General features: G+C 41.0%; 1 protein-coding gene across 1 annotated transcript; it reads right to left on the reverse strand.

Moving 5' to 3' along the window:
• LOC135408264 (E3 ubiquitin-protein ligase RNF130-like) lies at window positions 1-27,376 on the reverse strand. The gene is made up of 4 exons (XM_064643518.1): window positions 26,461-27,376; window positions 16,393-16,587; window positions 3,607-3,857; window positions 1-105 (listed from the first exon to the last, which is right to left on the reverse strand). Exons 1-4 carry the CDS (start codon window positions 26,726-26,728, stop codon window positions 28-30), a joined length of 792 nt encoding a protein of 263 aa, XP_064499588.1. The 5' UTR covers window positions 26,729-27,376; the 3' UTR covers window positions 1-27.
• Window positions 27,377-27,995: the final 619 nt, after the last annotated feature.

Below are 27,995 nucleotides of genomic sequence, written 5' to 3' on the forward strand. Positions count from 1 at the left end.
AAAGTTTATTGTGTTGAAATCTTATTATTATACCTTATCACCTTTCTTTACTGTCCTGGTTGTCAATTTACCAATGGCTTTCTTGGCAGCATCTCCAAGACGACGCTAATAAAGTGACAAAGAAGAGAACACAAATTAACCCTGTTAAACAAGCTTCATTAGTGTCCTTTATAATGACTTATTTGGGCTCAGTGATACCATTGCAATACACACTGTGGCAGCAGGCCAGCACATAAGACAAAATGCACACACAGCAAAGCACAGAGATTTGTCAAGAAGGAAAAAAAATTCAACAGTTGAATCCCCAAAGGCACTTCCATGGGCACAAACCTCATGGGCTGTACAGAAGTCCAGAGAAGTGACCCAACATTTGTGTGCAAAACTAATCAAATCTGGGTTGCAGGATAAAAAGCTGAAGGAACGTGCCCTCCTGATGATTTCTGTTATATTCTGCTGATATTGGGTTTTTATTCAGTGTGCTGTAATATACTGCCTGTTCTCTTAAGCTTGAATTATTTTTATATTTCCCCACCGAGCAGGCTGATTTTATTCTGAGATGCAAGAGATCCTCTCAGTGTAACCTAGTTTTGCTCTCGCTATTACCCGAAACCACCAGGATCTCATAAAAGAAAAAAATATGGGTCACGAAATCTAAATAAGCCAGTACAGACTTAAATAAAGCTGAAATTAATACTGGTTTGAAGATAACCTCAATCTGAATGCAGAGGCCAGGCTATTTTTTTGCTGTTTATGCTGCTTTATGACCACTGCTGTTGGATGGAAGGAGCCATTTCTGCAATTCAAGTGCTGATTCCTACTGTGATGCCCAGTTCCCAGCCAACAGAGAACTGTTTGCCAGCTGGTCCCTGGGATCCCAGAGATGTGGCACCAAGAGGAACAAAGATCTTGTCGCCTCCCCTCAGGAACATGAGACATCAGGCTTGGTTTACACTGACTGGAAAAAGGGAAGTTCATGTATTTCCTCCTTCCCCTCCATCCTATATTCTGCATTTGAAAGGGCTGCTTCTGAGAATTCAAACTGCTGCTTCTGAGAATATCAAAACCTCTCATTGCAGCCTCCAACAAATGTGGGGGGGTTTTGTGCCCACCCTCTATGAAGCTGAAACCCAAATCCTTCACAAGGTGTACCCCCTGCATCACACATTTTCCTGCATACAAACCGAAAGTTGCTTTTACTTGAGAAACACAGAAGTCTACCACAACCAACTGTACCACTTATTCTAGCATTGCATAAGTGCTTTTTTTTTTCCTTGTGGTTTTCACAGAACAGCAGCTCTCGTTTTAAATTTTTTAGAGCACGGTTTTGAAAAAATCAGATACTCAATCCCAGCTACTGAATTACATCCAAAGAGGAAAGGCAGCATCAGAATCAGAGCTGGGCTGGGGAAATTATATGCCTCCTAAAGTCAGGAATCTCACCCAGACTTCAATATGTGAGAAATTGGTCAATTTAAGCAAATCTAAATTATATGCCCTGGAACAAGCATATTGACCTGAGTACTTAATGACACAGAACACACTGGCACATTGCTGGAGCTGATAACCATTGCATAACCAAAAGTGTGATTACTAAGAGAGGAATGAGGCTGAAAAGGTATTTAACTTAAATGCTCAACACTACCAACTAAGTAATTGTGGGTAGTATTTACATTTCGTTCTACTGCATGTGATTGTATATGCACTACAAGAAATCTTAAAGAGATTATTTTCCTATTGGAAGCATAATATTCCAGCAGAATTCTTCCAGCATATTCAAGTTCCCTTACGTAAATAAATTTGCTAAATAATAACTTTCATCTCTTCCATTTAAGAGGTCAATCTCTTCCATTTTCTAATTTTAACAAATACTGTTTTATGCTAACACTGGAAATGCTCAGGATTTGCTGTTTTGCTGAAGTCAGGGCACAGGCACTCAGCACATGCTTGCCTTTGAAACCCAGAAGTGTCTGGATGGAAAAGGCCACTACCACATGCAACAGAGTTTCACACCTCCGGAGGAAGTGTGCAACAGTAACGATGGGAAACAACGGTATCTACTCCTGCTATCTACAAAACACAGCATGTTTTTGATGGCTTTGATTAAAAAAAAAAAAGTAAAAATGCATGCCTTGACATAACTTAAAAACAAGATCATAGCCTAAACCAAGTTACTTCATCACTAACAGTACAGCCTTTGTGAAAGCTCTCAAAGCTCTTTAAAACTAAGCTGTAGCTGTCGCCACCTTCTTATTAAAGTTTAATAAGCTCAGCTTTTTAAACCACATAAAATTTTCATCAAGTTTCTCCTGACCTTTGTAAAAATCTAAAGAAAGAAAAAAGGTCATAAGAGCTCTTTCCCCATGGAGCAACTGTTTTGAAACGTGGACATTTGGAAGAAGCCTAGAGCCATGTAGGGGATAGAGAAGGCACAATTTAGTATTCCACAGACATTCATTAAGTTACAGTTATATTTAAACTTTCACCATCCCAAGGGACCACACTAAATACTGGTTACAGTGTGGTCATTTAAGAATGACATCCTTAGGAAAATCTACAGGACGCCCATGGGACCTGCAGCATCAGACACTATTTATAGTAACTGAAAAGGAAATCCTGTGCCACAACCGAGGCTTTGTAAGTTTGCATTTGTTTCAGGTCTGACAGAACACCAGCCTCACAGTGAGGTGCTGTGTATGAGCCATAATTTGGGGGAAAGGGGGAGCAGTGGCTAGAGGTCAGCAGCTTCCTAAGCTAGCCTTGACAGAGAGATACAGCAAAGAGAGCACAGTGGATTTCTCAAGGTTTATGGACCCTCCTCAATAAAAGCCAAGACAGACTATGGAGGCAGTGGGTCATTAAGTCCACACTAGTAAAACATTTACTTCTAAAGTTTAAGCTGTATTTGAGTTGACAACTTGATTTAGTCATGATCTCTGAGTATGGTTGTACATAACTCAGTTCTTAAATTAAGAGTTGAAAAAGAATGTAAGAAAGGCATATTGGACAAAATTTTTGTTAAAATATATGAATGGGAGAATTAGGCACTCCATACCAAGTGTGATCTTAAGTAAATTTGAAAGTTAACACAGATCACTAAGCAGCTCTACACCTTAGCTTTCTTACCCTAACATTCATGACAGATTACATCTGGGAAATATTTTTATACAACTTTTGAATTCCCTTAACTGTTACTGAAGGTATCCTTAAGAATATAGACAGAACTCATAACATTAGCTCTGTGTTCCCCTACACTACATAATTTCATTCACAATTTAACTTTCCTCCCCATTCCCAACATAAATACAGTATGTATTACTCAGCCAGCACAGAATCTATCTTACTCATGGTCTTATACTCACCAAAACCCAAATATTTTGTTTCAGTTCTATTCTTTCCTGTCATGTAAGAAGATCTTATACTGGTGCTTCTCAGGATGAAAACACTGCTATATAAAAATCCTTGTCTGGCAAAAGGCTCTGCCTTGGAACAAAGAGGCTCTGAACACTAGTTTGATGGGACATTCCTTAGAAACTATTTGTTCCCCATTGACTATTGTATACAGAAATATCCCCTCCAAACTTAGGGAATAAAAAGGAGACCCCTTACCTGATTTCTGTCACGTGCACTTGTGTACCTGATCTTCTGGATGAAGTAAAATATTAACCATGCTGAAGAAATTATCATCAAAACAATGAATGATATTGACACAAAGACTAGAGAGCCCCGACTGAAGTTTTTCGGAGGAACACGGGACCCCACTGCTATTCCCATCAGGACAGAGATATTCTTTTCCAAGTAATTCAGGATCTCCTTAACCTTCGATTCTGTAATCATCACAGCAACAATGTCTCCAGTTCCTATAAAAAAGGGAAAAATATTTAATTTACATTTAAAATTAACCTGGCATGCTACTCAAAAGATTTTCCAAATGCAAAGCCACTTGACAACTCAAGAGATTTTAATCTAAGCCATCCATGGCACATGGAACATGCTACTGGCCACTCAAACTCCTGGCTTGTCCTTCAAACCCAGATTTTCAGATCAGGGCATTAACATGCAAACTGTCTGCAGCTCCACATGCAGTAACAGATCTCTGCTGGTTACACAGTACTTCCCACATTGTAATTACTGTGTGCAGTCTGAACCAGCTTTCAAGAGTACATTTGTTCCATATTTGAAGCCATGGATACCTAAACAGGCAACTCTCAGAAAAACATTCTGAAGATGAGTGAGAGTATGAGAATATTGCTGGAGTGGTCTCAGCAGACCCAGTGCTGCGGATGTTGCTGTGGGGAGTTATGCAAGCTCCCCTGTGTGCTTGTGTGGCCGCAAAATAAAAAAGAAATGGAAAAACTTGGCAGAAATGTGAGTGCTGATTTTATCTCCCATACAAAGACACGCTTGATAAGATTGCAAAGAGGCTGTCAGCTCCATCAGCTCCATTTTGAATGTGGAGCCCATCTGTTTTCATAGTGTCTTGCCTCTAGACTACTTCCTGTCCCCAAAGGGAAAATTATTGGTACAAGGATAATAAGAGAACCACAAGATTTGCTGAAAAAGAACAAAATCACCTGTAGACCAGAGAGTGCTCCTATATTTTAAAGCAATTAAAAAAAAAGAGAATCTTGAACTCAGGATAATTCTGACCTAAGTTCAAAGAAAAATAAGTTTCAGAAAAACCAAAGCAGAAAGAAAAAACCCCTACGAGTGTCTTTCTTATTCATCCAGATTTATTTGCTTCCTATACTAAAAACCCTTTCAAGACCTATTTTCAAAATGCTTGTGAAGTCTGCTCATCTGCTTGCTCCATCTGTTTGCTCCAATTCACATTCTCTCAGAGAGGAGCTGTATAAGGTGACTTCAGAACCAAGATTCTGGATTTAGAGTGGATTTAAGTTATAGAGGACCTACTGTGACAGTAGAGAACATGAGGTCCTATTTTAACACAAGGCATTTGTTCAAAGTCTTTTAATAAAAAACTAATTTTTAAGAAGCTACTGTATCCACAAAATGAGCCAAAAGAGCAGCATTTTTAAAACCCAGGGCACAATAACTCAGCTACCTAATTTTCCAAAGTGGGGACTTAATATTGAGTTGTGCAACAGTGTTAAATGTTATCTCATTACTCTTTCCATTCACCATGCCAAATAGTAACTTTTACAGTCACCATCATCAGTTTTCAGAGTAAGTTCACTGATGTTGATGTTGTGGATTGTGCCGACACAACTACTCAAAAGAATCAAAGCTGCTAATTTCAGAAATTAGGATTTGCCCAAAAATTGAAGACATTCCACAGCCCTCAAATTGTTTTCCTCAAGAAATTTCAAAATTGAAATGAAAAAGACATTCAGGCCTCATCCTACTATATGGGTCTAAGTAGGAAAAGAAAGTTCAGTGTTTCCTTCTGAATATTTTTAAAACAAGTGTCACAGTCACTCAAAAGCTTTGAATAGCAACCAAAATCCAGCACAATTTATGGATACAATGTATTTAATCTCTAGCACAGCACAGATTCACACAAGATCAACTTTAGTCCAGCTCTCCATAGACACTTCAGTACCAAGTCTGGTTTCATGCAAAGTAACAAAGATATTTAATAGGCAGCAAAGCTCAGAGTAAAAATCCACCACTTACTTTATTTTCATGGAAATTTACTCAGATTCCCATTTGTCCAGTTGGGAAGACAGTCCCTGCCCAGACTTGTAGCACATTTTTACAGGAAAAGAGACAACTTTCCTGCAAGATTCTGTATGTACATACTGCATGTTGTGCTCCTGCAACTTCAAATCCCTGCAGCTCTGAGAGTGCAGGATCAACCAAGAGCAGGTAATTTATACTGCTTGATATTTTCCCCAGACTTCACTTCTGTTCTTCATATCTAGTTTGGATACTGAGGAAAAGCAGGGAAGGCTGTGGGGGGACTGTTCTGCTATGCTTCCCCAGCAGGAATTTATTTGCACCAGGAAATTATGTTAATATCAAAATATCAGGCAGAAGCACTCAATGTAATAATATTCTAACATGATTTATAGTTATCTGCAGAGCAAAGATGACTAAGATCTTCTGATACTAGTCCAGTTCTATCTGAATCCAAAGCTGAAGCCTCTACCTATTCCTTGCTGCCCAGGGAATGTGACAAAGCTGACAATCTGTCACACGTTTTATATAAAGCCCAGCACAATGGGAACCTCTGGCATCACTGCAAAGTGATTTGCATTCCAAATGACTCAACTGGGAACAGCCAAAGTGCTACTGCTGCTTCTGACCTCGCAAAAGCCAAGGAGAACTGCAGAAAAGAAAAATAAATTGTGCCTGTTTAACATACTGAAGCTCAGTGGAAACTGGGACTTGGTTCATCCGTATTTTTGTCAGGGGCATCACCCTAAATAATTTTAGCAAGAGCTCCATGTTTGAGAACAATCGGGGGCAGGAGGAGACAGTGACTCATTTATTTTAAGCACCTTGAAACCTGGTGTTTCTGAAAGTTTAGCAGAAAAAAAATCCTCAGGTGAAGACAGAAAGACTAACTGTTTGTGAAACTTAGACTATGGTCTTACTTCATAATCTTACGAAAAGCAATATTCTCCTCAGCCAAGAACACAGTGTCCAGAGAAAAGAAGCTGGAATGCTAACTAAAGCCAATGAACTACACACTGAACCATAGATGACAAGCTAGGACAGACGGTAGGCATAAGATAAATATTGATGCCTGTAAATATAAATCATTTAATTGCTATCATCCAAGCCCAGGCAGCTCTTTCTAGTTTGCAATTTTACCCTGTGCATGTTTAATTAAGATAGTTATACAACTCTGCGTATGAAAAGGGATGAAGTTGTGATTAATCATTAAATCTCTGTAATGTTACATTGTGAGAGGAGAAGACAGAAGAACTTAAAAAGCTGAGAAGACACTAAAAACAAGAATATGGGAAAAACAGCAACATCCAGAAGTTTCCTGTAGAGTCCCTAAGGAAACTGCTTTGCTCTCTCACTAACCTGTCCATATCTCCTAGCAATTCTAAAAGACCATGCTTAGAAAGTCAAGAGAAAGTCATCTCAAAGAAAAGTTACTAGTCTCACCACAAGCAAATATCTGTGGTGGCTTTGTTGTTTGGCTTTTTTTTTTGGTGATTCTTGACTACCAACTGTTTGTCTGAAACTCAAGTTATGGACAGCTATGTTCAGGATACCAAGCTAAAGACAGGCATGGCTCAAAGAGCAGCTTCCTTCCAACTACAGTCCCTTGGAGGTCGTAGGGAACGGCAGCCTGGCAAAGTGCAACTGCCAAACAGGTGGTGGTTTTATTTTTCCTTGAGCTTGTGAACAACACAAGCAGCTGTTTGGTCAATGCTCGGGGAGAAGGACAGGTGAGACAATTCCTCCTGGGCATATCAGCAACCTGGCACTGAACTGCTACTACTGCTGCAATGCTTCAACCACCTCCTTGCAAATGGGGAGGGCAAAACCTTAGATCCCACCTTGAGCACGGGAAATATTGGACCACCTGTAAGAGGCACTGAGCTATTTCGAGTTTTTGTAACAAGGTTTGGGGAGAACTGAGAACTGAGCCAGATACTCATAACAAAGGTCAGCAGCTTGCTAATGGCTGATATTTTCAGCTAAAGTCCTTGTAATTTCCTAAGTCTCTGACAGTGGCTGCTGATGCTGCAGACACAGCATGAAGCAGATAAACCACGTTCGTGTCATGCTTGCGAAAGAATATTGTTCTCTCTTTAAATAGCAAAGAACATTTAATTGTAACTGAATCCTTTCATCACTTCATTCTAAAAAAACCTAAACTTAAAGGACATCCTGCTGGTGGAAATTTCAGTGTTTCTTTAAAAAATGCAAACAAATTTTACATTTCCTGGTAAAGGTAAAGAATGGCACAGACAGTTACTTGTAGGATGGATCCAGGGCACGATTCAGACGTTGAAATGCCACTGCCTGTGTAACTGCAACAATGGGAACATCATCATGATAATGTAATTGGAAATAAAACTGCCCATCTTCACAAAGCAGATTTCCCTATTCTTCTGTTAAAATCCTATAACTCTGTGCTAAGCATTTCTGAAGGCATTATATCAGAAATAAAAAGACAGCAACACACACTATTCAGTGCCCAGGAAAGGGATCTGTCTTATTACTGTTAGCAACAGCTTTCTTGGAAAAACACTAACAGTGAAACCATTCCAACAGAATTTGGGAGCCCACAAAATGACAACAAAAAACCCAGGAAAGCACAAATGAAGTGCTACGGTTCTATATGAAATTTTGAGAGACTGATCACAAGTTCTGTGAAAACACCAGAAGACATCTGAGCTGCAAGAGAGCAGAGGTGGAAGCAAGGATTACGCCTACAAGGGAAGGGTTTAGCCACAGAAGATATAATCCATGGAATCTGTGAGGTGAAGGAAAGGGAAAAGGCACACTGAGCTGTATGCAAAGCTGTGCTGCTAGAAAAAGTGGGCTTGGGGAACAGAGCTTTAAATAAAAACTCCACAGCACTTAACAACACTGGGGAAAACCACAAATTTATCAGGTACCTTAACATTTGTGATGAATAAGGGTCTGATGGGTCTTTGTCACATTGTACTATCTATTGTGTTGTGAAGAGTAACTCTTACATTCTAAAACTGGCTTATGGAAAAGCAGACACCAAGAGGAAGACCCTTGGCATACCTTCAGAGTGATTAAAACAGGTCTAGCTGCACATATTTTTATTTTGATCTAATCAGAAAGTAAACAGGAGCACATCCAAGCTGTCAACACATGAGTAATGTCAAGAGTAAAATATGTTGTTTGAGATGTCCCAAATCAAATACTTCTGAAAACAGAACAAAACCATAATATTTGACAGTTATTTAGTTCTAAACAAGGCAAGAATTTAATGCCAAGGGTATACATTAATTTTAAAATAAGACTGGATAGCGTTTTAAAACATTTGTCTTCCTGTAGCCTTCGCAATATTGAAAATGTTGAATTCTTGTCTGTATGTAAACATTTACTTTAGGATGCCTATTTTATGAAGTGTCAGACACCAAAACAGATTTTATGAGAAAAATCCATGAGAAAAATCCTAAAGGACAGCAGTATATGAAACTGTTACTCAAAAGTAACAGGCTTTCACAGGATGCATCAATCAAATACAACCAGTGGAACAACTATCCCAAAACACAGAGCAGGTATTTGCAGAAATTACTCTTTGATTACACAAACACACATTACGAAAGTCTCTTTGCTACACAAACCTATGCAAAAGAACCTACCCTCCCCCTCCAAAAAATGAAAAAGCTTCTGAGGTTAAAACTTGAGTTCTGTCTACTTAAGAGGACAAAGAAGCAGATATTTCAAGTTCATTGAGGAATGGGCTTCTGTGAATTGCAACCAAAATACTGTCAACGTATGTCTGAAGAACATAAAACTTTTCTTTGTAGCAAAAAGAGCTTCAACAGATTTCACCCTGCCAGGCTAAGAGAGGGCCCTGTCTCTGCCCTCTAAACATGATGACACACACTTCAGTGTTTTGCAAGTGTCACACACTGCTCTACTGTTAGGAGACGTGTGATGGACGATCACTAAGTCCTGCTCCTTTAAGAAAAGCAGCCATATGATTGAAGCTCATGATTAGAAAACCAGAAACAGCAAGAGCAGCTTTCCAAAGATGGGCGTGACACAATTAACTTCAAACCAAATATTAAAGTTTAATCAGACTCTTGTTGTGCTAGCCTGTAGCGCATTAAATTAATTCCCTAAGTGATAAATAACAAACTTGTAAGCCCGTCCTCCTTCATTAAACAGGAAACAGTGCCTCAGCACAATGTTCTTGCCCTATTTTTGACAAGCTTTATAACCTACTGTGACCAAGAGTTCCTAAAAGGAGGGCTAAATCAAAAAATCAGTGGAGGAAACTGTTGGGTTGTATTTAGATGACAACTGCTGACATTATTTCACAACCCAGTTGCTCTAGGCTGACACTCAGGGAGATGTTTCTTAAGGAGAAATTAGCATATGATCAAAACAGGTAGTCACAGTTAAACTCTGATTCATTCACAAGTCCAGATCCTGCTGACACACGTGAGATGTGGAGCTACGCCCCTGGCCTTCCCCCAGCTGGACAAGGTCAAGCTGTCTCTGCTACACCCAACATATCCACTCTAGAAAACCAACACTCACAGTCTCCCAAACACACAACACAGTACCAGTATGCACAAGAGAGGTATTGGGCTTTGGCTTCTCTGCAGATCATCTCCTTTCCATCAGCCTCACCCAGAGAGCTCTTTTTTACCTCCTATCCCAAGTCATATGACATTAAACACCGTCGGAAAAATTAAGATCCTCTACTAAGCTGCAAGATGCACCCACTTCTGTAAGTGTCCCACAAGTTCCTGAATCTCTGCCCCACCTTTATTTTTGAAAGCAAAAATATGCTACTTCAACACTTCTGCTGTGCAGCAGGAGGACAGACCCCTGGGCCGGGCTGAGAAGGGGGGAGAATTTATACATCCCTGGAATCAGAACTGCAGCAGAGCTCACTCAGAATGGTAAGGACACTGGGTTAAGGGGCTTGGGGTTCATTGTGTTCCCCTCCGTTGAACTGCCTTGATCTTTCTACTTATATCACATATTCCCTTTCTGTGGGAGGAATTTTATCTTCTGGGAATTCCATTTGTATATATTTTTTAACACACGTGACCTTTTGGGTTCTTTACACTAAGAAAAACCAAGCCTAGATAAGGGAAAAGCAGACAGATGTTGCAATGATTTTACAGATGTTTCACACTCACTTCTCTCCTAGCAAAGTTTCTTTGCATCTACTTGCACTACAGTTTTTTTTTTTTTTTTTTAAGGAAATGGACATTCCACCTAAATAATGCCGGAAGAATAAAAAAAGCTTGGCAGAAAGAAATGTATCACTTATCATCCCCTTTCCACAATCTGTGCACAGATTTTTTTTTCTTTTATTTGCATATTTTTACAAGGCATTTAACCATGTTTTACAGTGAGTAAACCTCATTTGCAGTCCTATTTAAGGAATACTTGTACTGTTAAGGTTTTAGTATGCTAACAAAGTAGACTAAATTCTATATTCAAACCTTGAACAAATGCAAATTAATAAAAAGCTGAAGGATCACCCTGAGTTTTGAACTAGGGAAATGGTGTAATCCTAATGCATTACACACTGCTGAAAAAAGGTTCCTCATCTCAGTTTCACAGATTTCTGAAATACTAAATTTATCTTCAAAAGATATTTCTGCTAATTTGAAAACAACCTTTTTTCACCTTTTTTTTTTTTTTCATACTTTCTATACTTCTGAACAATGTCCAAAACCTGTTATAGTGTCACAATCTTGATTAATCAATAATATTAATGTAGTGGGACCTTACTGGTACATTCATCAACGTAAGACACATTCGGATTCCGGTAACTATAAGTCTCTTGCATTCTATAATGTGATCAAGTGCTTTCATTTTGTTCTTTCTGGATAGCAGTTTGTATTCCCTCTAATAGATGGTGGAGCTAAGAAACCCAGGGATTTCTAAGAAGGGCAATCTGTCATGCTCATGTATTTTCTTCTATAGACAGACAACTTCTGTACAACTCTATCAATCTGGACATGGACAGTCATTCTAAACAATTTCAGCAAAGCACAAAAGAGAAATGGCAAGAGAGCCTTGCCCAAGGACACTACAAAATATTTTGAGAGCTTTATAAATAGCATATTCATAGATTAATATCATAAATTTGGTTCTACTGAGTCCATAGATATAGGAAGTTACTCTGCTGCTGAAGCTCAGACTTTGGATAAGAAGAAGAATGTAATTACTTACAGCCACTAACAGTCCCGTGGGCCTTTTCACAGTCACAGAACTAATTACCCTTTCAGCTGGCTGAGTTAAAATGAGCCTGACTGCTGTTATTTCAGTTGTGGATGAGGCATGTATGACACAGAAACACTGCTAAGGAGTTCTGCAAGGCACCGAGGCTATGATGGCTCTGCAAAGGGGTTTCCCTGGATTGTCTTGAAGAGACAAGTGCTTCCTTATGGTCCAGAATCTGTGCATTAAACACACTCCTCTCCACGTGTCTTTAAGTGTCAGACACTTCTATCTCCTGTGTGACAGATTTTTCTGATTGGTGCACCTCCAAGAAATGTAGTGGGAAACAGGATGAACAATAATGCTGTTGACACTTACTCTCCAGACTTTCAATCAACAAACATAAACAAAAAATTATCAAATATATGTAAACTATGGTTAGACTATTAATTGTTTTGCCATTTCAAAGCTTTGACTTTAATGACTCATCTCTTTCCTTTCCACTAATATTCCAGGGTCAATTAATAATAATAAATGTTAATAACAATATCGTAATATACAATGAAATTAATTTTGAGCTGCGGATTAAAAAGTAGGTCTCAGTAATCCAGGGAAAGTTTCACAGTGGATTTGGTACAGAGCTAAAATATTCATCACATTTGTGCAAAATAATCTGCAGTGCACCCTGCCAGAGCCTTCACGCATCAGTTCAGCTCACAGTTACATAAAGAGACACTTGTGAGAAAGGCAAGCAGCAGAGTTAGAGATGTGCTGCTCTCAGGGACAGTGACACAACAGAGGACAGTGACATTTCCATTGCTGGATCTCTGCAGCCTACTGTATCCACTCCGAATTAGGGCAAGAGCGTGGAATAGCCATTAGATGGCAACAACTCCAAATCGCTTCCTGTCCCTCCTGCCTCTGACCCACTGACCTAAAATAATCCACAGTCAGTTTTAGCACAGTTCAAAGCAAGTACAGACCTTCCTTCCCATGCCAGTGTGCTTTTTAAGTGAACAGAGGGCCATGAAAAATTCTCCCCTTGAAAGGAACCTGTTTCTGGAAGCCCATGTTGGATGATGTTCCCACAGTGCCACTGCAGGGGAGCGTCACCTGTGCACACCATGGAACAGAAGTACCTTCTTCCTGGGAATTGATGCACTGTTCCTTTAGAAGGGCCACAAGGATTGATCCTGATGAGACATCTGCAGCTTGTTCTAAAGACCTTAAAAGATTTACCTGTATCAGATAAATCTGCTAAAACTACTATTATATTAGAAATTGTTTCTGTACCTCAGGAAATTCCTTAGGCGCTGATAAACAGCAGTTATTGGAATCCAGCAACTTCTGTTTGACACTCTCTTCTATATGGGTTTCTCTTTTTCTGTCTATATTTGTTCCATAAATTCCGAGAATGAAGTTTGAACTTTAGAGGCTTCTTTGGCTTATATTCTTTTCTATAAATCCAAATACCAGCCTAGATTTTAATAGAGAAATTCAGTATCATAGAAACATAGAATGGGTTGGGTTGCAAGGATCATCTGGTTCCAACCTCCCCAAGTTTAACTGTTTTGTACTTGACGGGACTGTTTCCACCACACACAAACAAAAAAGGAATTAAAATGCTCTTCAACCTGCATTTCCTTACTATTCCCATAATTGCTTATAATGGAGATAGCTACATATTTTCTCCACCACACAGACTCTTTTTTACATTAGACAGTATCAGTTTTGCTTTAACAGAAGTAGCAAGAAAAACCACTCATAAAACTGCCTTCCTGCCACTGACATCATAGTCTAAGATAACCTATGCTGGGAAAGACATCCTTTGCTTAGGTTGATAGAAGACACCTACAGGATTGTGTAAAAAGTTTATTTCACATGTATATGGTAATATATACAAGGATATGCACACAGAAAAGAAAATAATGTTGCAAATAACATTAACAGAAATACAGGTATTTTAAAAAAAGGTCACCGATTCCTTAAGGCCAATACCTACTTTAAAACTCAACATGAAGACAAAGGGGCAGACTATCACACAAGAAAAAGCAAATTCTGATATTAGCAGCAGAAACTGTTCATTTGACATGGTGATGACAGACTGATTCCAGACTGACAGTTTTTATCCAGCCACCAGAAGGAATTTCTATTCTGCTAAGTAATAGCTTGAGTACGAATGAATTTCCATGAGAATAAAATTTTCAAATGTGTGTTCAAGCATAAAATAGCTCGGATAAAATATTAATCCTCCAGGTGAGAACTGCTTCCCAAGCTGTTTTCATAGGGAATCACCTCTCTGCAGGTGGGCAACATACATAAATCTTTGTAATATATTATTTATTTTTACCACAGACACTGTCTAAGCAGGTGATTGGAATTCATGCAAATACCCAAGTAGGAAAGCTTGCAGCTCAGAGAATGCATTATGTCCAGCTGCCTCTTTCCTCTCTGCTTCACCAGGAAGACAGAATATTTCTAGGGGCTGTTATGCAGCAGTACAAAAATGATGCTACAGTGATACAGAACAACACAAGGGCTACTTTCTCCAGCCTATGGAAAGAAAATGCAGAGCCATGAACCTGGTCATCATAACACAGCTGCAAAATTGTCTTGTGTAGACAATTTCTAAAGAAACGAGGAATACTAAGGGGAATACTGCACAGCACTAAACATCATATAGAGAAGTAAGACCAACTTGGTGGCTCACTTTCATTTTCACTTGATCTCAACTCTAACACTTATTAACTGAATCAGTGCAGAACAGCTGTCAAATACACAGGGTCAACTCCTCCTGACTTTTGGGGATAGAATATACTAAGGAGAAGAGGTGCAGTGCACTGGAATATCTAATTAGCAGATGATGTGGCTGTTCAACGCCTAAAAAGCATAAAACCTGTGATATGGTTGACACCATTTTACCCACAGCTGCTCTAATATTTTATATCCTGAGATATTATTTCAACCAACCAGAACCACTGGGCCTATTGATTAAGTTTCAAAGGGAACACACTGGTTTTCAGAGCTGAAACACCGAGTGAACCAGGATTTCCTAAGAAAAGACAGATCCCATCCCATTGCTATGAAAGCAACTGCCAAACCTAACAGCATTATGAAAAAGAAGGTACTAAAATTATAACCAAGCCCATTGTTTGATTTAACATGCAATAGAGACAACAACGCAAAAGTAATCTTTTTCCTGCCACACTGAGGTATTCCAGGCCATGGGAAAACTCACAAATCATGGCTAAACAGACTGCAAAATTTACATTCTTACAAGTATCTCAAACAGAGACCAGAGTCAAAGGTTTAGGAGGGCATTACATCTGCAGAGAGAGAAGTGGCAAACAAACAAACAAACAAACAAAACAAAGAGGAAGGTGTCAAAGAGTGTTTCACTAAAATATGGAACTTTTTGCCTGCAGATTACTTGCAAAAATGTCTAAGGAAGGTATCTAAGATGAAAATGAACTGTCAAGGCTTTGAATTGCTACATGGAGGTCAAAATCTCCCTGGAAAATTCCTATGGTATACAGAATTGGGAAGGTCAAACCTCACTAAACCAGAAGAAGCCACAAGACATTTGCCTTGTAAAAAAAAAAAAAAAAAAAAAAAAAAAGGAGAGAAAAAACCCCCACCATAGCACTTTAGAAAGAACTCAGTTCTAATTGTGTGACAATATACAGAGCAATAATCAGGAAATTCTAGTTTCCAAGCAACCTCCTATGCTTAAAAGTAAAAGGACTGAAAATATTCTTAAAAAAAACCTAAAAATTCAGACAGCAGTACAGCCACCAAATACAAAATTATGCCTTTTTTTCGATTAAGCTAAATAATTCCAAATTGAGAAAACCTTCTAGAAAATGAAAAATGTAGTTATCATAATTGTGAATATAGTTTTTAACCAAGGAAAATGTTTACACGATGTTCCCACTGGCAAAAGTAAGTCACTAGCAGCAGTAAAATTTTACACATAGGTAGCAGTAAAGAAGTAGAACTCTACAGAAAACCAGATTTCCAGCATTATTCTGGACAACTTAAAGAGCCAACTGCCCTCTAAATCACTGCTTTGTTAATTCCTGTATGGCACTCAGACACATTGCAGAAAAACAACCCTCTGTAAACTGTCGTGCAGGCTCAGATGCCAAAATACAACTGATAACATTTGAAGGTCCCCACCAGAACAGCCAGTTGAAACCATGCTGCTGTAAAATTATTCAGGCACAGATGCTTTGTAAAATTCTAGACCTTTCATTATATATGTATATATGTTAGCTCCTCTTCTTCAGAAAGGACTGAAGGATTGCTCCTCAGATCTAATAGCTATTTCCTCACTCCAACACACCCACATCTCCACTGCAGAGGGAAGTAATTTAACCAATTACACTGGATAAAATGTATGCTAAAGGAAAATAACTATTCAGAATTATTAGCTTATTTCACTACATTGCATACATGTAAACATCATTAGAGAACAGGCTATTTCAAACAGCATCTGCCCACTGCTAAGGGCTCTTCAGCAATAGTTTATAGGCAAAAGAATTACAGCAAAGGAGATTACATTTTATTTACCTTGATGAGTCATGGTGACAGGTTCTTCACTGGATATATTGTTGTAAATGACCACAGCTGTGGCATTATGTGAAGCTGCTCGCAGTATTTTCTCTTTAAATGTGCAGTTTCCTCGCTGTAGTAGAGCAATCCACTGCTTGGTGTTCGGTGGAACCTGGAAACGTGTTCGAGGGTCACAGCCCAGACGATCTGCAACTGAAGTGGGAAATACATTTACGTGGATGGCAGATTGTTCAAACGGGCAAAAAAAAGAGAACAAAACTAACTCCAAGTTTTGCTGAATTACTTAACTGTCATGCACTAGAAAGCCACTATCCTCTTGTTAATAAAGCCTAAAGAAAACTGCATTCTTATCAAAAAAAGACTTAAAAAAAGAAGTCTCACGCTTTCAAAGCTGTGACTATATGCCCGAGAATTAGGCTCACTAACACATGCTATTTTTAACTCCAGTGCAGCTAGAACAATGAATTCACATTCAAATCAATACCTGCCTAGAGGCTTAAAAACATTAGAATATGGTTCATCTGCTATAGGCATTTACAAAACAGCTGTTTATCAGTCATTCTGGGGATTACAACTTTTTTTTTTATTTCTAATGCAGCCATAAATATCACTGCAGTGGGAAGTACAACCAAACAAAGCAGATTGTGAAAACAAGATTTCAGAGTTATCTGCCGTGTGCAGGCTACTGTAAAAAAAGGACTATATTAAAAGCTGATCTTGTAAAAACCCCAGCAGCCAACATCAGCTTTTTATATATGCACATTTTGTCTACAAGGAAACGTATTCAAATTCATAGAGAAACAAATGGTTTTGCAAACACAAAGCACTCGTCAGCTAAACAGGTATAGCTGGTATAAAGGAAGAGTAACAGAAATGGCAAATGCCAGATGTCTGAATTCAACAGTATGCAAAGCTCTTTTGTCCTTTCTGATGCTGTAACATATCCTGGAACAGCCCAAACCCACACAGAGCTGCGTATAAAAGGCACAATACCCAAGGCAGAAGATAAACTTCACGCTACAGCAGCTGAAACTGATGAAAGACAGATCTGTTTGCAAAACTGGAAACAGTTTAGTCTGATACACTGGTCATATTATGAAAGGATTTTATAAATCTAGAGCCAACAGCAATCTATAATGCAAATATATTTTTGCTTTCAAATGCCAAGAGTATAAGAATCATTGGCTACTAAAAATAGTTGGGATAAACAGTTATTTTTTCAAGATATAAACAAACAATTTATTTGCATAATAGCTCAGAAAACATTGCAGTTCGTAAGAGCAATTCAAATGAAGTGTCCTATATTTTTTTTCTTTTAGAGAAGTGAGTTCAGTGAGCACAGACTATGAGATTTCAGCAGAAGATCCACCACAAAAAATACCCCGTTCAACCTATTAGCTGGAAACAAAACGTCTTTTTAAGCACCCTCAGCTTAACACAGCTGAGGTTAAATTCTGTAACGAGGGAGATTCAGAGAGCTGAAGATGTTTTCTGAAACAAGAAAGACAATCTTCTGCTTGCCTAAAGAAAACTAGTGCAGTTGAATCTATACCGTGGCAGACGTACAGGAAGTCGTTGCATCTCTTAATTTGGACAAGAAGTGCCTCTCCCTGTTCCCCTGGAAGGAGGGTGGGGAGCCAGATACCAGCACATCCTTTTCACAATTGTTTTTCAAGGCTGTATCAGACATTTCAGACATGGAGGGCTATTTGCTGTATTTTTGCACTTTTGCTTTTGTTTCATGCAGGCATCAGGGAAAATCTGAAATACAGATGCCCAAAGCCAAATTTTATAGAGTACTTTCTTCCATTACCCTGACATCATTACTTGAATCCCTTTTGGAAATTGCTGGCTAGCACTGATCCACACACACTGTTTTGGAGCACTGGTGATGGCCATCATAAACAGCATCAATCACAAAAAGAGCATGTTCACACCCACTGCACTTTTGCAGCTTCTCTTTCTAATCCTAAATTTGAGAACAGTACATATTTTTTTAAAAGGAATTATAGTCCTTTCTGAAAATGTTACAGAACCACAACATGGCACATGTGCCACCAACCTCAATGCCCTCTGTTAAGACAAAAGCAGTTTAATGCACACTTCCCTCTTGTTCTGAACATTTCCAATTAAAAACATGGTAGGTGGAAAGCACCAGCAAAACTGTGATAGGGAGTTTCTCAAGCCCTGAAAGCTAAAAATCCCATCCTTCTCAGGTGTGGTACATCCTTTTGAAAATGCCATTTAATAAACGGCCACAGTTCCATAGAATCCCCTCAAACTGCCAAAGATAACTCTGAAAGTAGACACTATGACCAACATAAAATTACTTAAAATATATGAGATTATGAAAAACAGTAATCCTGTGGATTATGTAGGGTTTGCTTCAGCACAATCATGCTCAAAACTATGATATGAAGTGAAAACAAAAATGGCCACAAAAATAAAGCTATTACAGAGAAAAATTATAAAAGCCACAAAGGGCACCTTGAATAAGGAAGCAGCATTGCCCAAAGTCTGTTATATAGTTCAGTTTTACAAAAATTCACGTAGGCACCTTGAAATCTGTACAGTTTGAAAATTTTTAGCTTATAAAGCAACAGAGAAATCAGTAAGAGATAACAGAAACTGCATCTGTGGGAAAAGAAGTACAAAATTTTCTACCACAGTAGAGATCAAAGTCTCTCTCAGCTGTGGACAGAGCTATGAAATGTTACTGGATAAAGCAACAGAATTTGGAAACAAGATATTAAGAGATTAAAGCTTTCCAGATATAGACCAACAAACACCACTCAAATGCTCACAGCATGTTATTCCTGACAAGGTGTATTCAGTATATCCTGATGAAAATTTAACAGCTGACAATATTAATTCAGCACTATTTAAGTAGTACAAAAAATCTGGTTGGTTTAGATAAATCTGAACTGAGTGTCTGCAAGTCACTTCAGATTTAGTAAAAAGCCACAACCCACTTTTCTTTACATTAGCATCCTATCACACCACACAAATGTTAAGTAATCTTTTCACTTTAAACTAAAAATTCAGAAACAATAGTGAAATGTGAAATTTTCTGCCTGTCTTTTCAATTTTCTGCCTGTCATGATTTTCAGAGTGAAAGTCTTACCATCAGGTTCACCCTTCTTGAATAGTGAGCTGGCTAAAACAAAACATCTGCTGTACAGCTGAGGTGCCAGGCACATCAGTGGGCATTGTAAGTGACAAAGATAAACAGAATCACTGACAGCTCTATGTTATCCTGCTATCTGAGCTCCAGTGCCAACTGGAGCTAGATTTTAGTCCAACTAAAATCTAGAAGACATGGGCTCGCAAGTATTAGCTGGATGATCATAGAATCATTTAGATTTAGAACCATTTTAGAACCATTCAGGTTGGAAAAGACCACTAAGATCATCAAGTCCACTCTCGTGTTCACTACTAACCCATGTCCCCAAGTGGCACATCTACAAGTCTTTTAAATCCCTCCAGGGATGGTGACTCCACCACTGCCCTGGGCAGTCTGGTTCAATGTTTGACAACCCATTTGGTGAAGAAATTTTTTCTAATATTGAACCTAAATTTCCCCTGGCACAATTTGAGCTGTTTCCTCTCATCATGTCGCTTCTTACCCGAGAGAAGAGACTGACTCCCACCTGGCTACAACCTCCTTCCAGGGAGCTGTAGAGAGTGAGAAGGTCCCTCCGAGCTTCCTTTTCTCCAGAGTGAGCCTCCCTAACTCCCTCAGCTGCTTCTCATCAGATTTGTGCACCAGACCCTTCCTCAGCTCCACTGTCTTCCTCTGGACACACTCCAGTGCCTCAACAACTTTCTTGTAGTGAGGTGCCCAAAGCTAATGTTACTCACCAGAATAAAAAGCAATTTCACATTAAATTATTCTAAAACAAATCACTTGCACAGAAAAAAAACATGATCAGAAGTCACTCGTGTAATTTCAGAAGATACAAGTGTCCAGAAAGCCATCTGCTTCCCTATAGGTGTGCTACTCTTCCAGCTTATTTGAAATATAAGCTATTTACTCTGCCTTTCCTTTCTTCATGTCTATCTATGTACCATGTGCTAGCAAAACCCCAATTTTCTGTTAGAAGTGGCAGCCTGCTGGGTTTAAGAGCTATGTACTATATGTTGTTGTAAACATCTCCCTTTCTTCTGTAAGCCCTAGCACCACAGAAGAGCCTCTTTACAGAAGGATCAGCTGCAATTAAAGTATCTACCATTAGGCTCATGTTTGTTTTCAGCTCCAGGAGAGCTTTGGTTTCCTTATGCAGAACACACAGGACTGTTCAACTTGTATAACTGTTTCTCCTGGACCATTTTTTATAATTCAAGAGCCCTTCATGCTGAAGGACTAAGGTTTGTGACAGCATTTTAGGGATTCGTGTGGAAAAAAATAGTTAATAATGCAACAGATCCAACCAAGCTCCCTCAACTACTGAAGAAGTAGTAGCAAGCTCACATTAGCACAGCAACATTACATTCCTCCTCCTCTTTTCCAATTGCTTTACCAAGTTTTTAGCCTTCTCCCTATACAAGGGAGAGCCATTTTGTGGAAAAAAAATGAAATTATTAGGTCAGCTGTCAGAGGCTTTGCCAGAAGTGCTCACCTGCCAGAATGCAGTCTCCTAGTTCTGAACCACAACTGGGTTTGCTCCCGCTCATACACAGTGTGTTTATGCTGCTCTTGCACTGCTTAGAACACAACAGTGACTTCAGCCAAGGTTGCTGCACTGGCTGTTATCAGACTTTGTCCCCTTTTCATGGAAATATCCCACTCCCTGGGCATTAACCATTTAATTCCATGGGGTTTCTTTTCCTCTTCCTTTTTTTATTTCTTTTTAAAGGTCAGATGTCTTGCTATTGATTGGATCTTAGCCAATACTAAGATCTCTCTGTACTCTCTGAGCCCAGCACCAGTTGCCAGAGCTGGTCTGTCTCAGCTACACATACAGAAATCATTTTAAAGTCTGACCTTCAATCACTGTAATACAATAACTGGAGAGACACCACTGGTATTTTGAGGGGTAGCAGATCAAGAGGCTTGTTGGGAGCAAAACCAGCACATGGGAGGGTGCAGTGTCAAGCAGCCTGAATCCCAAAGCACTCCCTCCTCCAGCACCACTGCCCAGGCAGGTGCTGCCATAGCACACCTGACTGGTAAAATAAGACAGCTCTGTGCAACAATTTAATTATAATCCTGTGATAAAATTTCCAGAAAACAAATTCAGCTGGGAAATCTACAGAAGCAACACAGCAGTGCTGATTGATTCTTATTTCAAGGAAGGGTACTAGTTATTTGCAGTCCCATTAGGGCTTAATACGTTCAATAGACATATTTTCTTTCAATGCATTATTACTACTTGTCTTATTATCAATACAGTCCTTATTCAAGCCAGCCATAATTTTCACTTTTTAAAAGTTGTGTCAATGAGTTATGTACAATGACATTTTATTTTCAATAGCTCTTTCAGGTAATTGCTTTGACTAAAGCTGGCTTTAGCACCAAAAGAAACTCTTGGAATAAGAGGTAATCTTGTTTCAGGGAAGAAGTTAAACAAAAGAAAATCACTGAAGCTTAGAAGAGTCCTGTAATAGTTCAGATTTAATCTTGTTAGCTCAGTAAGTATTACAATTATGGCTAAAAACTCCAATACATAACCCCCACTTTTTCTATCAATTAATGACTAGCTGGATAGTGAGACCAGTGGCAAAGGATGGATGCATGGCACAAGATTTTTCTTCCTCTACTCTACTGATATATTCACTTGTTGCATTTTCCTAAACCTTAATGGTTTGGATTCTGGGCCAGAAATTCTGCCTTAATGTTACCTAAAGCTCTGCAGTTACCAGGAAACTGGCATTTTAAACCTTCTGCAGCTAAAACTTGTTCACACAACATGTTTATGAAGTGTCAGATGCGACAGAATGCTGTAGTTACAGCACCACACAACCTCCATTCCTAACACTGAGCCAACATTGTTTCTTCTCCACTTTCACCTTTTTCTAACATGTTTTTCCTCAAATTCTCAGCCTCCTTACCCAGCCCCAACACTAACACCCCTTCAGGAGATCTCCCCTTCCTATTAATTCTTTCTCCAAAACAGCTTTTGTACAACCATCATGTCCCCACACACCCTTCAAACTTCCTCTCCTTCCACCCCCTTCACCCCCTTGTTCCTGACCTATTGGCTCAGTGAATCTTAACATTTTCAAGTTTGGCTTTGAATCTGCTGCTATTTCTCTTCCTATCAGCCTCATCTCCAGTCCTGACCACCCTGCCTGCTTCCCTGCTACCCAGTTCTCAGCCCCCAGCAAGGTGTGACCACCCATGAGGGGACTCAGAGCACACAGGACTGACATTTCCAGTGCTCCAACTGGAATCCAAGCACAAAACAAGCAATAACACAAACTCAACAGTCACAAAGAGTCCTGTTCCCCATGGAGAACATTTTTGAGGGAGCTAAGTCACAAAAGCACTGCAGTTTCTACCAAGAACCATTTGAGTTTTCAGTGGCTTCTAAATTGGTTTGCCATGGCAAGAGGAATATGCCTGACACTTCCAGGTCTGCACAACTGGTGTCAGGCACCCGATACCAAAGAAGTTTAAAAGCAGAGGTCACTGGAGTGGCACAGGACTGAACACTTACATGGTGCATGTACAGATAATGTACATGTACAGATAATGCCACAAGGACCCAGGCAGCTGTTGGGAGAGGATTGGGCTGAAATGACCTGGAAGTGTTCAAGGTCAGGGTGGATGGGGCTTTGAGCAACCTGGTCTCAGGAAGGTGTCCCTGCCCATGGCAGGGGGGTTGGAAGATGATTTTTAAGGTCCCTTCCAACCAAAACCATTCTCTGACTATGAAATGCCTGGTTGCACAAAATCACAAATAACAGAGCAAGGGACTGAGGGAGAAGCGCTCAGGAACCTCACAAACCTGAACTAAACTATCAGAAGAGTTGCATCAGGCTGTGAAGAGCCATTTCACTATTCTCCTTCCACACAAAACCAGAGGAGCACTTTTGTCTATAATCTGCAAGAATTCATATCCGGAAGCTTTTTAAAATGCTCTTCTAATAAGAAATTAAGTCACGAAAAAAGATTAACAAGTTAGAGGAGGTAAGAAAAGGAACTAGAAGTGGAAGAACGGAAGGGAGACTAATAGAGAAACTGAGCTGCTATCGTGCATTTAATGTTCTTGGAAAAATGTGCACACACAGGTGCTGTATGTTCACCCAGCAGCCAACTGTGACCAGCAGCTCGCTGGAGCTGCACTTTCAGGAGGCACATTCACAAGGGGTCACGCCAATTACCACCACACCACTTCCAGGGGAAGGCTGCTTTTGAAAGCCCCTATCGGTTTCATATGAGGGTCTATAAAAAGAACAGGGAAAGAGTTTTAATACATGGATTAACATGACAAGGTTGGATTTCATGAAAGAAATTCTGCTAAAGAAACGGGAGAAGTGATGGACTGCGTCATTCTGCACAGATATAAAGGACGGGTGATCCCATGGGACTGGCATCTTCTTTGAAAAGCAGTATATAGAATATTGGGCATATTCAAGAATACAAGTTAAAAAACACTGCAGAACGGAACACTTAAAATCGCAGGTTGTGCTGCTACAAATGGTAATATGGTCTGCAGCAGACCATTATCCCTACATCTTGAATTGATAAATTAATTTATTTCCCTTCAGGCAATGAATAAGGGACATAAAAAGATGCCCCAATACTGGAAGTGTTCAAGGCCAGGTTGGATGGAGCTCTGATCAACCAGGTCTAGTGGAAGGTGTCCCTGCCCATGGCAGGGAGTTGCAATGAGATGAACCATGAACTGCTTGACATCAAAGCAGTTTCAAACTCAAGGTATCTTCAAACATAGTTGTTAACAACGTTTGTAGAGTCCTTTTCTTCTGAGGATAAGTGAGAACAGGAGTAGAGCATTTACTGCTCTAACAGCAATGGCTGGAAACTACTCGTGTTTAGAGCTATTAGAAAAAATATTTTGTAAACCAGTTCTACAGTAATATAAACAGGCTGATAAAAAGACATTAGAGCAATTACTTTCAGCAAGACTGCATCATCTTTTATCAAGTTTACATATAAAAAAAGCAGAGGATGTTCAAGAACAGCTTACCTAAAAGCATAAAATATTCCAATCTTTCTTACCACATGAAATATCTTTAAACCACAAGAAGCACCTTAGCAAAATTCAAATAAAATGTACACTATATAACAACCTACACAGAACAATTCAGAATATCTCAAAGGAAGACAACTGCTGCTGTGCTTGCTTTAAGTCTTCTGTTGTGAAACAGAAGGCCAAAGCTGAACCCCCCAAACAACTGATGACAAAGTTTTAACGACTGACTGCACCGTGTCAAAACTGCAGCAATTCAGGTCTGCAGTTTCACAGCTCCTGCTGCACTTTCTCACTGAAGTTATTCATCGTAATGCTTAACAGTAGGTAAAAAAAAACTGTTTATGGACTGCTCAGAATTTTATTTAGCTCTTCTCCCATTACTAGCAGCCTGTGAAAATGCTGTCACAGCCTCCCTCAATGTTTTAATCACAACTTAGTGAAGATCATATCAGAAGAAAGCAGAAAATGTTACAGAAGTAGACTAAAAAGAAATTAATATTAAAAGTTTTCCTTGACAAATAATGCAACTTCAAAAAATAAAGTGCTTTGATACCTTCAAAAAATAAAATGCTTTAAAAGGCAGCAGTTTTAAAACCTGTAAAAATACTACTTGCAATGACAGTGTTTACATGCCTAAAAGTTTCAGGATAGATTCCTGATTTCATGGGGAGTGCAAGTGAGGAATACCAGGAAGCAGAAAAAAGACCAAGCACAGTTGATGATAGCTGACTCAGAGAGCATGGTGAAGGTATGAAGTACAAATGAAAATCGTTTTACAGTATATTTCTTCAACGATTTCTGCTTCCATACTCTTCCTCCCAAAAATCTGCCCCATTAATATATCCTAGTTACATTTTGTAAAGCTAATGAAAGTAAGCTTCAGTGAGACTGGCAAGCACCTGCTGATGCACAGCCTGATCCATCCGGACCAGAAGGTTACAGAGGCTGCCTACCAGGATGCATTTGTTCTGAAGAAGCATCGAAGTATTCCTGATCTTATGATTTGGCAAATTCTCTAAAGCTTCTAATAATGTAGTAGTTTTGTGTGTGCCAATTCCTCTAAACCACTCTTAACATTCACCACTTAGACTCTAACTGACTACAATATTTCACTTAATACATTATTCAGATGTTTACTGTCCAGGAGACAGGTTGGGACCACTGTGATCCATCAAGTGGTCTATTTCTTAAAGATGGTAGTTTAGATAACGTCAAGGAGGATTTTCAAAATAAGATTCTATTAAAACTACACCATCACCACTGAAGAAACTGGTTTCATTTCAGGCAGAAATCACAATAGTCTCAGTTGTTCAAATTAGCGTTCTCCATAAACCCCAATATTTGTCAAAAAAACCTCCAACTGATTGACAACAGCTTCACTTAATTAAAAGAAAACTTATTTGGAAGCTCTGCCCAGTGCTCAGTACTGCAAACAAGAGCATTTTGGGCTGGCTATGAGAGTAACAACTTGATGGCTTCAGTCCTTCCTGGTCTGGATGGGCAGCTTAAACAGCGCTTTTAGGAATTGCACACTGAACAATCGTGACTTCACGCAGCTGCCAAAGCCATCCAGATGCACGTCTCGCAGCGCGATGGCTATGCAGCTGTTCTGAGATTCACGACAACGCTGTCCCCAAATACAACCAACCATCGCTACCGACTGTCTGTAATTAGTTTAGGAATAACACCTTCACCCGCTCAATACGCCCAGCCTACTGGGATCCGCGCTGGAAAGCACATTATGCTTTGCTGAGCCGTTATTCAAGCCAGCACTCTCAGATCATGGATTTATTTTATTTTCCTCTGAGCAGGCTCTTCCTCCCCGTCTGTCAAGAGCTCTCGAGGAAAGCCTGTCCAGCCCAAGCAAAGGCCAAACCACCCGGCAGCCAGCGAAGGGAAGCGTTACCTCCGTTGATGGGGACGGGAGCCACCAGCAGCCCCTTGACCTCCACCTTGGGGGAGTCCTGCCCGTAGCGGCCGCGGTCGATCCGCAGCAGCGTGGGCCCGCCGCGCTCGGGGCTCAGCACGGTCACGTTGATGAGCGCGGTGTAGTACGCCTGGCTCGCGTTGTCGGCGCCGGCCGGCCGGACGCGGCCGTGCCACAGCAGCAGCGGCAGCAGCAGCAGCACGGAGGAGCCGCCGTTCCAGTGCTGGCGAGCCCACCGCCAGCTCATCTTCGACTCCCTTCGAGCCGACGGCCGTCACCGGTTGCCACCGCCGCTCCCCCGAGCCCCGCACGCCCGGGTGTGTCCTATCCCATCTGACAGCCCGGGAGCGAGGAGAGACCAAAAGCAGGCGGAGCGGGGAGGAGAGCTCGGGCTCATGCCATGGGAGGAGCCAGGGGAGTCATGGCAGGTCCCAGCCGAGTGCGATCCGCCGCCGCGGCTCCCACGGGATGCTGCTCGGGGGCAGCCGCGCTCCGCCGGTCCCTCGGGGCTCCGCCGGTCCCTCAGGGCGCCGCGCTCATGCCGCCCGCCCACCGCTGCCCAAGCTGGGCGAGGGGAGGGGAGGGGAGGGAAGCGGAGGGGAGGGGAGGAGGCGGGGGCGGCTCCGCGGCCCCCTCCCAGCGCAGCCCCGGGGAGGCCGCCGGGAGAAGCCGCCGCCGCTGCCGCTTAAGCCGGGCTCGCACAGACCGCGGGGCTCGCCTCGGGCTCGGCCCGCCTCGCTTCGCCTCGGGACTCGTCGCTGCCTCAGTGCGGCGGGAGGCGCAGCCCGGTGCCCAGCCCGGCGGCAGCAGCCCGCGGCCGTCGCTCCATGCCCGGCTCGCCCGGGGGCGGCGGGGCCCCCGCTCCGTCCCGCGGCTCCGCCACCGGCCCCGCGCCCGCGCCTCGACTGCAGCCCCGCGCTCCGCGCTCTGCGCAGGCGCCGCACGCCCCGCCCCGCGCCACGAGGGCGAGAGGCGGGGCTGGGGCCGGGGCCACGCCCACAGGGGCGGGGTGAGGCTAAGCGGGCGGGGCTCTATTGTATGACGTCATCGCGGGCGTAGCCATGGTGGTGGTGGGGGACCAGGCTGGAGTCCAGAGACCCACAGTTCCGTAAGGGATTAGATCACAGAATGAGTTAGGTTGGGAAAGACCTCTGAGGTCGTCGAATCCAACCTGTGACCGAACACCACCATGTCAACAAGGCCATGGCACTGAGTGCCACGTCCAGTCTTTCCTTAAACACCTCCAGGGATGGTGGTTCCACCACCTCCATGGGCAGCCAGTTTGATGTCTAATCAGCCTTTCTGTGAAGAAATTCTTCCTGATGTCCAACCTAAACCTCCTTTGTCAAAGAGACATCTAAGGGCTCCCATGGCTCCTCAGCAACTTTTCAGAAAAATATTTCCAGCTCGGAAGCACTGACCATCAAAAAGATACAAGAGAGAGTTTAAAAGTATGTCTGAAATGGGCTGTATTGTGTGAGAAGGAGGTGGGGTGTGTTCAGTCTGTCCAGGTA

Source organism: Pseudopipra pipra, unplaced genomic scaffold (assembly GCF_036250125.1).
Source record: "Pseudopipra pipra isolate bDixPip1 unplaced genomic scaffold, bDixPip1.hap1 HAP1_SCAFFOLD_274, whole genome shotgun sequence".
NCBI classification, from domain to species: Eukaryota; Metazoa; Chordata; class Aves; order Passeriformes; family Pipridae; genus Pseudopipra; species Pseudopipra pipra.

Bases quoted from the DNA above. Each gene is read 5' to 3' on its own strand.
- LOC135408264 (XM_064643518.1), bottom strand. From the start codon at position 26,728: ATGAGCTGGCGGTGGGCTCGCCAGCACTGGAACGGCGGCTCCTCCGTG. The intron at 3,858-16,392 runs GTAAATAAAATG...CCTTTTTTATAG, and splicing joins TGTCACCATGACTCATCAAG to GAACTGGAGACATTGTTGCT. The intron at 106-3,606 runs GTAAGGGGTCTC...TCACTTTATTAG, and splicing joins GTGCACGTGACAGAAATCAG to CGTCGTCTTGGAGATGCTGC.